The 12,171-nt window shown below is 38.2% G+C and overlaps 1 protein-coding gene across 1 annotated transcript in view; it reads left to right on the top strand.

The window, feature by feature from the left end:
• Positions 1–12,171, top strand: part of LOC121063645 (N-acetylated-alpha-linked acidic dipeptidase 2-like) — a 47,186-nt gene that overhangs the window by 26,389 nt on the left and 8,626 nt on the right. Inside the window, exons 14-18 of the mRNA XM_040544279.1 lie at positions 4,134–4,225; positions 5,631–5,721; positions 6,370–6,634; positions 9,895–9,976; positions 11,120–11,212. Coding sequence (XP_040400213.1) covers positions 4,134–4,225; positions 5,631–5,721; positions 6,370–6,634; positions 9,895–9,976; positions 11,120–11,212 — 623 coding nt within the window. The remainder of the gene's footprint in view (positions 1–4,133; positions 4,226–5,630; positions 5,722–6,369; positions 6,635–9,894; positions 9,977–11,119; positions 11,213–12,171) is intronic.

Raw genomic sequence — 12,171 nt, 5'->3', positions numbered from 1 at the left:
TTTCTTGGTTCTACCCGATTCTTCTCCATTTCTCACTGAGACCCTGAAACACAATGATAAATATGAAAGGATTGAGTGGGTTTTGTAATAGGACAGATGTGTGGATTTGCTTGACTACAAGTGGCCTTGTAGTATGTCTCCTTTGCTTTCACCTCTCAGCATGAATTATTATAAGGCTGAAGGACTGTGATCCACTAAGGCATGAAATTTCATTGGCTGTATAAGTTGTTAACCAGCTGAGGCACATAGAATGATCCATTGTCACTATCCTCATCTCAATTAAGTGAAGGCATCTCTGTCTGACTTAAGAAAAATAGGAAAATAGGCTCCCTTTAAAGGCAATGGGTAGAAATAGGATGAGATTCATCTGCCCAAATGTGGTTGTCTACTCTTGTGCGTACAGAACCCTCTAAGAATCTTCTTCCCCTGTTATTAAGGGAACCTAAGTGACTTTGTCTAATCTAGAAATCTGCACTGAAACTTCACTTGGTAGGATGGCTCCAGCTATGAGTATCGCTTCCCATAAGATGCATTCATTGTGAGTTATTTTCAGATGCAGTACATTTTCTTCTGACACTGGAAATGCCATCATGTGAATCTGAGGTGGTTTATCTATGCTGTTCCCTTGTTTTTCTTCCATTTTCTACATTTTATTTTCTTATCAACTCTTTTTATTGTACTCTTTCTTCCTTGCAGGGGAAGAAGCTGTGCTTGTTCAGTCATCAGCTGTCACACTTCGCACACTGAAGGGCAGTCTGTTTCACCTATACAAATTCCTATGTCCCTAGTGCTGCAGGGTCCTGGTCAGAATAATTTACTTTCTCTGTGCAGCAACCCGTTTACCCAGGGATCTTTTTTTTTTTTTTTTTTCCTGCAAAAAATAATCAAATTAAAATATGCTCTGGGGTAAAAATAGCATCTCATTCTTTGATCTAAAGTCAACTATTCAACTATTGCTGGCTTTGGGTAGGAAACTTCCTTTGACATACCATATGAAGTTCTTAGGGCTGGCATTTTTGAAAGTCTTCCTATTCAGTGTTATTTAAGATTTAACAATAGAAGAGTAATATAAGCAACAGAAAACCTGACAACTACTTCATAATTCCACGCTGTTTCCTTGCTAAAAAGCTCCTAGAAGTACATTTTATTTATTCATATTCTTTATAGCTTCATTTGTTAAGTTGGATGAGTTTATGGTAGAGAGCTGTCAGTGAGAAGTCTGACTGTTGGTTGAGTTCCTTAAAGCTACTGCTGGAACATCTTAGATTTTTTTTTTCTTATTAGTTTCTTATAGACAAAAAAAAAAGTGTTTCTTTTTTTCTTTTCTGTTTCTTTCACAGAGCAGAATTCTGCAACAGCAATCTGATTCTCTACTGTCCTCTGCCTTCCGTACACATTCAATCACTTTGTGCAGTTTTCTTCTATCGTATTGTCTCTGTCCAAAGAATCTCATTTGTAATCCTTTCTTTCTTTAGACTATATTTTTTCATTGTTTTGGCAAATAAATTTAAGATACTCCTTGCCATATTTTTTTCTGGAGGAAAATTTTAAATTTAAGTTTAAATTTCCAAACCATCTTTAATTTACCAGTGTTGATGTGTCACAAGTGACCTCCAGCAAACCATACCTCACAGGTTGTGAAACCTTTCTCCCACACCCTTTTGAACTTTCCTGTAAGATCATTAATAGAGGTTGTTGAATTTTTCCCAAGGAAAAAGATGTTCTGATGGATTCTGTTAGAGAAGTCAGGGATACTAAGGGGCATTTGTTGAAAGACTGCTTCTACCTCTGCCATCATTTCTGGTGGCATAAAAACATGTATACAGATGACTGAGAGACACTGTAGAAATATATCTTTTTCTTGGTTCACTGATTCTGGCATCACAGAATAAAATTAATTTAAGGGTTCAAACATCTTTATTCTCTGGAGCTTTAAAAATTCCAGTGAATTGAATTAGCAAAAGGGGGAGAAACTAAAGCAACATGGAAGCTTTATTTTGCAGAGGTATCTGCTTGTATTTAGGTAGCTTGCTATAAAGATAACTAAGATCTATACCTCTGCTAAGCTGTGTCTTTTCCAATAATCTTAAAACAACAACAAGAACAAATAAAAATAATAATAATAATTAATAATAAACAAACAAAAAACAACAACAACTAAATTCTGTAATGGCTAGAAGAATTCAGGCAAAATTATTATTTTCTTAGTTTTGATATTCTGACTGCCGTGCTGTTTTTGGAAGAGACTGGGAGGCTAGATGGACACATCAGAGCCTCAATCCATAAAGTCTTTGCATATGCTGGTAGCTAGTTTCTTGAATAGCCATAGTCAGAAGTCCTGTGTACCTCAGGAGTCCTAGTTAATTCTTGGAAACGGGACTGAAATGTTCCCTATGCTTTGTTTTAGATTTTTGCATGGGGTTGGATTTCATTCAGAAAGCCCAGTAAGTGAAAGACCATTAGTGCAGATGTGGGTGATTATGCATGTCTGAAAGAAAGTTATTTCTGTTCACATGGAAGAGTCCAACATCCAAACTTGGATGTTGTATGTGTGTTCTTAGACCAAAATCTTTGACATACACCCCAAGAGCTCTTTGCTCATCCCATTTTTTTTTTTTTTTTGTGAACCACTTCTCACCAAAAAACGTAGTGTACAGATGAAGTGTCATCTTTCAAGGAGTTCTGCATTTAAGTGTAGTCCTTAGCATACAGGATGTTTAGCAGTTGGCAATCTCTTTTGGCCCAGCAGTACTGCTAGATCTCTGAAATTGTTTCTCACCAGCCAACATCTGCAATAGTCCAACTCCAATTCCCCTGTTCTCTTCATCACTTTTTACTTTGCATTTATATTTAAAGAACGCCATGTCTTCCTTGAGGTAGCAGTGAGCTTGTGCTGATTCTAGATTTGCGTCTAAGTTGGGCTGAATGGTTTTGACGTGACCACAGTTGTCAGAATAACACCTCTGCCAGAGCAAAGAGTATTGTTACTCACATATATTAGAGTTCAGCTTGCTCTTATTAATATGCCATTTTCAATTTAGCTGTAGAACTTGACCAAAGTGCCCTGAAAATGACAGCAGTCAAATGGTTGCTTCACAAAGTTATTTTTTTTTTCTGCTAGTTGTTGCCATAACCCCAGAGGTCAGAATTCCTAGGATTTTCAATTTGGAATCCGTATATTTTTCAGTGCAGAATTTAAGACTCAACAATACTGTGGAACTATGCATCTAACCATGCACATTTATGCTTTGTATTTTGAAAAAAAATAAATCCCAATCCTCTGCACATGATAGCCAATCTTATATTTAAAGGACCATGCTGGCTTTAGCCATAACTAACAAAGATTGATAAGTGTAGCTGGAGACTACTGGGCCAGAGTTTTTATTTATGTGTAACTCTGCCACAGATTTTCTAACAGCTTTGGTCAATTGATTTCCTACTGCTTCGTAGTTTTCCCAGCTGTATTATGGCTGTACTAGTATTTACCTTTCCCTTCATGATTACGCAGCTTTCCATTTTTTTAAGGTAGGGGTGGGACCTGCATTTGTACACACGATGTCTTGCACAACAGGGCTCCAGTCTTGGTTTAGTTCCCCTGACACTGCTGTAATATAGTTAATGACTGGTTATGACCCTTCCTTCTAGCGTAATTCCTATAACAAAGAGCAGGCAAATTTCAGGCTTAACCTGTCGAGAGAATATTGTTGCTGTGTGAAGCAAACTTGTGATGGCTTAGGGCTCTCTTCTCCCCTTGCCTGCTGAAAGGATTGCTGCTGGAGCAGCTCCATAGTGCTATTACGTGCACCTGTGCACACAGGGCTATAATAAAGTGGTAAGAAATCCTAGAAATCCCAAGTATTCTTCCAATTTCTTCCAAAAACTGATGGGTTCAAGCTAGTATCCTTCATCTTTTACCTTGCTGTACTGTCTGTGATAGGGTCCAAGTGTCTGTCAGATGCTCTTTACAGTTGGGATCCGTAACTGTATAGAAGAAATGTAAATAAATGATGTGTACTTCATTGCATACAGCAACACTGTTGATTAAGAACAATGCAGATAGCTGTAAATGTCTCCTTTGATACTGATTTCAGTTAGAGATACTTCCAGTGAGATTATAATCTTTTCGTCTTCAGATTTCAAGCCCTGATGAGGGTTATGAAAAGAAGTCTCTCTATGAGAGTTGGCTTGAGAAAGACCCTGCACCTGAAAATAATAGTTATCCCAGGTAAGTTGTTATTTATATATATATATCTGTTTTTATTTTCCCAATATTTTAATCATATCATAACACGGTTCCTCTACAGAATTCTTCAAGATGTATTGCTATTGATGACAGCAATACAAAAACTTTTTAGTACATGGTGTCTCCAACGATATTTGATTTTAAAATCAAATAAAATTGTATGACCTTTTTTTTAAATGATGATCTATACCCACTGCAAGATGAAACCTCACACTCTTTAAAGGCTTCTTATGAATAGAAGAGCAATCATGGAAGTGCAGGGCAGGGAAAGAATTTAAAGTATAGTTTAGTCACCCTACCAGATGAGATAATATAAGATTGTTAGGCTAAGCAAATGCTCTGTTGAAAGAAACTGCCTACAGCAGTATTTAAAAAGCTCTTATGATAATTATTTTTTTATTTATATAATGGATGTACATTAAAAATCTGTATTTGAAGGTATTAAAACTTCAAAACATTGTCTAAGCCTGTGACTGGTAGGGCTAAACCTTACACTCCCATAAGGTGAGTAGAACTGCCCCCTTGTGTGATTTGACTCAAATGTTCTGGATGTGTGACCCTATCATCTTGCAAGCCTTGGCAATATGATCTTCTAGATTCATTAGACTCACTAAGATTTCTTCCTTTTGAAAAAGCCACTAAATCTAATCCTTCTCAGCTGAAACAAATAGTTTCTTGAGAAATGTATACTAACAGGAGAGCTTTAGCTGGGTTATTTTTCTTTTTCTTTTTCTTTTTTTTTTTAATCTGAGAAATGCCAATTATTCTTCTGGCTAGACATTTAACCCTAAAACTTAATATAAAACTCAAATAAATATTTGAAAATACTGAGAATATTTCAGGTTTTTAATACTGTTTTTATTTTTCTTTTCCTCTGTCTTGCCACACCTACCCAGCAGATGGCAATATTTACTTGTAAGTAATAAGTGCTAATCTTCTGCTGTGGAAATTATTTACCAGTCTTTGTACTGTGGAATATGCTAAGTATATAAACACATCTGTCTTTACATAGATTGCCTCCCAATTCTTATTAGTTTGGAAATAGATGTTTAATATTTTAAGATTGCAGAGGCTTATCTGATGCAAATCTACAGCTCTTGTGTATATTATGTACATTTTTTTCCTAATGTGGCCAGTGTCATAATCAGAGTCGCTACCTTTAAACGACTCTCCTAGTAATATTGGATACCGGATTAGTGTGTTGGAATAAAACCAGTTACAGTAATTAAGCTTGCTGCTCGTCTACTCTCTGATCTTACTAGTGTCCCTGGTGTGCCCTTCAGAAGCCCTAACCTCCATTTCTTTGAAAATCTACATTTTGCATAAATTACCATCATATTATAAAATAAGTACTCCCTCTATGACATGTTGTCTTTTCTACATATAGAATAAACAAACTGGGATCAGGCAGTGATTTCGAAGCTTACTTCCAGCGACTGGGAATTACATCGGGCAGAGTGCGTTACACCAAGAATAGGGTAAGCCATGCAGATTGCTTGAAGGAGTTCAATAGGGCTGACCAGTCATCTTTTAAAAGCATTTATTCATAATTAGTAAAAAAAGCTTCAACAATTTTTTTGTCTCATTTGTACATCAGTGCCATTTTTTAATTAAATAAGAAACCTATTAGCTTGGAGAGTAAAACATTACAGTGATATGTTTAATTTATAGGCTGTCAAGTACTCAAAAGGATATTTATAGAATCTGTTTGGGGGTGTGTATTTCATTCCATCATACTAGTAGTAGTCCCCTTAATATACACATCCTCCTTGATATTGTTCGGAAAACCATGCAACATAAAAAGGATCCATGACTGAGGATTTCTGCGATCCAGAACTGCAGGCTGATTTCACTTTCAGTGGAGGCACTCTCTGTACAAGGGAACTGAAGTCAGGTCTGTGTAGATGGAGAGAAGGAAGCCTGCTCACATCATGTGTGACAGTCCATGGATTCAGGTTGTTTCATTTTCCTAAGATGAACACACAAAAATGGGAAGGATAGCAAATTGTGTTTTGTAGGAAATAGCTTTTTTGATTTGGATGCTGTGCAAAATATTGTACCATCAATAAAACCGTTAACTGCACTTAGAATACATGGCACTGACAAATTTGCTTGCTCTTTTTCAGAAAGCAGACAAATTCAGCAATTATCCTGTTTATCACACTGTGTATGAGACCTTTGAGTTAGTGGAAAAATTTTATGACCCCACCTTCAAGAAACAGCTAGCAATTGCCAAGTTACGAGGCAAACTGGTTTATGAACTTGCAGATTCCCAGATCATTCCATTCGACTGTAGAGATTACGGAGAAGCCTTAAAAGGATATAGCAATAGAATTTATAAACTGGCCAAGAAACATGAAGAACAGCTGAAAACTTACAAAGTGTCATTTGGTGAGTAATAGCAACAGCAGAATTTATTGAGTCCATTAATTAAATTATGCAGAGACATGATATATCTGTTCTCTCTCTGAAACTGAATTCCTTTTCTGTTTCAATTCTGCCATCATAATAAAGAAAGTTCCTCTAAAAAAAATCTTTCTAAACCTAACACAGTACTAGCACGTTATTGGTTAGATGAGAGAGTTAAAATAATTTTCATGCATGTTATTAATTATGTTCTGCTCATGAGCAGTCATGAACCACAATCAAATGCAGAACAAAGAAATAGTATTTACCTGCTTCTCACCCAGGACTAGATTATTTTCTCTTGCTTAAAAGAAGAAGACAGGTTAAATGTTTGGGGCAACTGTCTCAAACCTGGGAGATACAGGTGTCCTTTCCACCTCAGCCAGAGGCTTTAATCTGTCTGACCTTGGGAAACCTTCTTACCATCTGTGTCAGTGCCTAGGTACCACATTTAGGCAACAGAAGCCTTCTCCAACTTCTGCATAAATACATTTACTGAGCACATGAAAACATTGTGATGAGGGACATAAAATGGAATGGAAGAGGCAGAGTACTCTGGATCACAAACTAGGATGGTTTCCACAATCAGTTTTTTTTTTCCTCTGCGTCTCTTTCTTCTTTCTTCTTGCCTTGTTCACCCCTTGTGTTTCTGTACCACGGAGGATTTTCAGTCAGTCCTAATCCACATGGTATCTGATGGACCCATGGGTTAGAGACATAAACTGGCTTTTCAAAGATGCAGTACTCGTTTGGGTTGTCTGAAACATATGAAGTAATTCAAATCAAATCCTCACTTGGGGAAAACTAAAATGACATTTAAATCTTATAATGATTTTGGTGGAAAGTTCTTGAATATTTTGAAAAAAATGTCCTTTTTTATTTTTGTAAAAAGTCTTCTTGGGACAGAGGAAGCCCTCTGTGATGGATTATCTGGTCTAAGATATTGTATGAGATTTATTTCAATACATTCTTGTGTTAACTGTAGCATATCATCTGGGGAAACATCAAGATTGGACTTTCTTTCTGCACTACTAGAACAGCCACCAAATTTTCTGTTAAATAATTTATTTTCATTATTTCTGTTTCCTTCTCATTTCAAATTAGAACTTGCCCAAATTAATTGCCAACTGATGTATATACTTTTGTTCTAATGTCAATTAGATTTTAGAAGCAATTTTTATTTTATTTTTTTATTTTATTTTATTTATTTTATTTTATTTTATTTTATTTTGCTTTTTATCCCTAACTATCACTTAACTCTCTCCTTAATAACTTTATAGACGTGGCACTTTGGCCATTTTTTTTTACAAGGTTTATTTTCCAGTCTTTTCATTATTTTCATGTCTCTTCTCTGATTCCTGATCAGTTTAAATTTATTTCTTCAAAAAGAAACTATGATTTTTATTTTTTTTGTATAATCTATTGCACCAGAGTGCATTACAATGCATAGATAGCTTTTATGATACTTTGCAAATTGAAATTCATTTCACTCAGCATTTTCATAGAATTGCCTGTTGACAGCACTGAATGTCAGAAAGCTGTTTGTTAATTAAGCCTGACTAAATCACGTAGTTGTCCTTCACAACAATTGAGAAAGTTTTTTTATTTGCCTTTGTATTCACATTTCAGCTGCTCCTCTGCAACAATGAACACTGGAAACCTTATTTTTTTTTCGTGAAATACTACTTGTAATAATAGGCTATCAGGAGCTAAGGTCTGCAGGGGAAAAAAAAATAAAATTGATATTTTTTAAAATAACCAGAAGTGGCAGCACTGAATAGTTCATGAACATTAGCACAAATTGTCTTATATATTTTCAGATGACCTTTCTTTTTTCTCTTAAATCCCCTCCTACTGCTTCTGAAATATAATCTGTGGCCTCGATACAGCCGTGATGTCAGCCCTGTCCTCTGCAAAACTGGTAACTACTACCCTGGGCAAACGCAGTTGCGGACAAGTACAGTCCATAAACAGGTTGCAGAGGCAAAATCTGTGCCTCTGATTATGTAAACTAGATAAAAATATTAATGCAAGAACAAGCAAGTGTGGGCTGGTGATGGATAAATACGTTTGCTGGAAATAGAAAGCAGATGAGACTGCAGAGCAGCTTTCAACAGGAGTCGTGGGAACAGAAAGCCTATGTGATTTCTAAAATAGCGTGATGAGTTTACCAGCACAGCAGGGCCTTGTTCCCCACTGGGGACGGGGTTTAGGAGATGACCTAATACATGTTCTTGTGCAAAGGGAGGATACTCTGCTTTATCTAAAGTTTCCTGAAACTTGTGGGCAAAATGTGCAAGTTGTGAAACGATGTAATGAGTTGTGGTAAGGCCAGAAGTTCTCCTCCTCAAACCATCCACCTTCCTTTTGTTCCACGAAAATTAGCTGCAGAAGTCAATACTTCTTCCCAGGTCTGTATCAAACTGACCCTTCCACAGGGAAATCATCGCAGCTGACATCGTTAGCAGGAGAAGGTATCTGTAGCTGCTTCTGAGGCCAAGCTATCCCACGTGGCTCAGACGTGCTGCTAAGGGGCAGAGCAGGAGAAAGCAACAGGACTTACAGCCCAGAGCGAGGTGTAACAGGCAAAATCCTGGGGACCAAGCGGCAGCACGGGATGGCACAGGGTCGTGGCAGAGACACCTCGTGGGCTGCACCTCAGCAAGCGTGGGGCTTGGTTACTTTACCCTACCCATCTCTGGCTGTGCACCACTGTGACTTTTTTTTTAATGTTTTCCTCAATACTATTCAATAGCACACTCTTCTCTTATGATATGAATAGGAAATTATGTTCCAAGAGGAAAATCCAGCTGCCTTTGCACAGCCAGCTGGAAGAGCTGGTATTTTGATCTGTAAGGCTTTTTTTTTTTTTTTTTCAACCTAAGCTCTGCAGTACATCCTGGTGTTAAAAGGGGAACAGCAGAGTTTTCCATTTGCAATGCCAGCGTCTTCTCCTTGGCAGGCAGAGGCAAGATGTGGGCTTGGGAAGGCCGTATCCAGCACTCTGCTCTGTTGTTGGCGTAGTTCTACACTGTCCTCGTCTGTTACTGCTGGGAGTGCAGCTCTTAAGGTCTGCACTGGGGAAACTAATGGAGACTGAAAAACTAAACTTCTAGGAGAGACAAGAAAACTAATGCAGATGTAACAGAAAAACAAATGTAGTTTTGCTCCCCCTGGGCAACTGAAAGGTATATTGGGCTCTGTGGATCCTCTGAAGTTGTTCAAAAAAGTCTTTCCTTCTCTAGATCCTCTTTTTTCTGCCGTGGTGAACTTCTCAGAGGCTGCTGCTGAATTTCACAGGAGACTTGAAAAAGTTGACAAGAAGGAGTAAGTCTGGAAAAATCTATCCCATCTTAGCAAAATCTCACCCGTGGTCTTTCCTTTCTTTGTCCAGGGGTGTTCCTGAAGCCCTCCATCAGCCTTTGGGTAGAGAAAGTTAAAAATTAAAACCATCTGAAGCCTGTGTCAGTTTGGGGTTTGCTCCTAGTGCAGTCTGCGTGTCTGGTCACTCCTTGGGGTGGCATTCATCTTGCTCAGTTTTTAGCTACCTTGAAGATATAATTACTTGTGCTGATTCCCTTTATATTTCACGGAGTGAAATTTGTATTTTGAAGGGGCAATTAATCACATCTGCCTCAGGTACCCAGGGCAGCTCTTTCTTTCCAGTGACTACACAAGGAGCCTGTCTGATTAGCATGGACCAGAGCCCTTGAACTCTGAGACACGCAATATCTGCCAAGATTAATTCTGCTTTCAGTGATGAATAGTATCGTCTGTAGAGCTTATAAATATCAGCTAGTCATTACAATTATTGTAATAAATGGAAAAGCAGGTAGCAGTGGAAGTTTGTCTGATTGAGCTCTGTATTTAGACACCTAAGCTTCAGCGCTGTAGGTGACACAGATGTTTGTACTTTCAGCATGCCTTGAGACAGGGCAATGCTCCAGAGTATTTAAGACACCCACATGGTGCTTTTGAAGCTGTGGGCCCTATGAGACTCCCATGCCCTTTGGGTGCAGTGGTTGGAGGCCAGGTGCTCCTTGGTACCATGTATGGTACATGGTGGTTGTGTTTAGCCAACTGAATCCCATCCTTACAACATTGTTCTATTTATATATATATGTATGTATATTGTAGAGAGAAGTCTGGACCCTTGGTTTAGAGGTGAACAGCAAAATCTAGATATCTTGACCTAAATCTCTACCTTCCTGTCCCTGCTGTTAAGTAGGATCCTCCTAGTGCCACGTAATACTAAACAAGTGTCTATTGAGTTGTCTAACACAGAAATCTGAATGCATTAATAAAACATGTATTATTTCCATTTGCAAAACCTCATCTTTTTGTGAAATGTAGACATTCTTTGTCACTTTATTTTTTTTTTCTGTCCAAAGAAGAGGAAAAGTGTTTGAATGAAAATGAGCAGTCCTGTTTCCTTATTGTGTGAAATGTCATTGTCTACATTTTCTGCAGTCCAGTTGCAGTGCGAATCATGAATGATCAGCTAATGTTTATAGAAAGAGCTTTCATTGATCCTCTTGGCTTACCAGGAAGGAAGTTTTACAGGTAAGGCAACAAGTTTCTTAACTTGTCTAATTTTTTAACTGTCTAAAGAACTGTGGTTTTGCAGATGAATCCCAACCTCACAGGCTGATCAGTTGGACTGCTGTAGAGGCCCTATAAAGCCCAACAGATTCTGTTTCAGGAATAATTCAGTGACTTTGCAACTCCAAGGAGAGTATCTCCAAGGACAACCTTTTGCCTGCAACACCCTCACGGGCACTCTATTTTTATTAGCCTTGATAACTCTGTGAACTTTATTTGAGAGTATGTGATAGATACTACTTCTGTTACACCTTGTTCTTGTAAATCTGTACCAAGTGATGACTCAGTGGAGAAACAACTGTATGGAAAGAAAGAAGGGAGTACAGTAAAAGGAAGAAGACAAGGACAGATATGTTGTGAAGGTCAGGTAAAGAGAGAGAGATGTCAGGTAAAGAGAGAGAGAGAGAGAGAGACTGGACAGTGTCCTCTCCCCTCAGGACAGACAGCACAGAGATCACAGGATGGAGAAAGGCCCATGAGCTGTGCTGCAGAATCCTGTCTCTCCCAGCTTTGGCTGCTTCCCATGAGCTTAAACCCTTAACTGGTTATTACTGAAATTTTCTCTGTACAAGTCTGTGGGGCTGGAGAAGGACAATACTTTATGCACCGCCGTATCCTTTATAAAAGTGCACTGCAGTTATTAGGAACACTTGCTGGAAGCCAGCTTTCAGCGTCAGGTGTGTGAGCGCCTCCCTTTGCTCTCACCATCCCCGTTTTCGTAATGCCTGGGTGCATCTGACTCACTGCTTGATGGCTTTCACACCATGCCAGAAGCCCCTTAGGCAGGTAGAATTGAGAATCACACTTCCAACCTCCTAGGATAAACTGTTGTTCACACTTCCGGAAGAATGAAGTGGTTGTTTTCTACAGTTCTTCTTGTTGGGTGTTAGGTAACATTTAGAGATTTATTTATTTTTTTA

Source organism: Cygnus olor, chromosome 1 (genome assembly GCF_009769625.2).
Source record: "Cygnus olor isolate bCygOlo1 chromosome 1, bCygOlo1.pri.v2, whole genome shotgun sequence".
Lineage (NCBI taxonomy): Eukaryota > Metazoa > Chordata > Aves > Anseriformes > Anatidae > Cygnus > Cygnus olor.
Note: the sequence above shows the minus strand (reverse complement) of the source record. Positions and strands in the feature narration are given on the sequence as shown.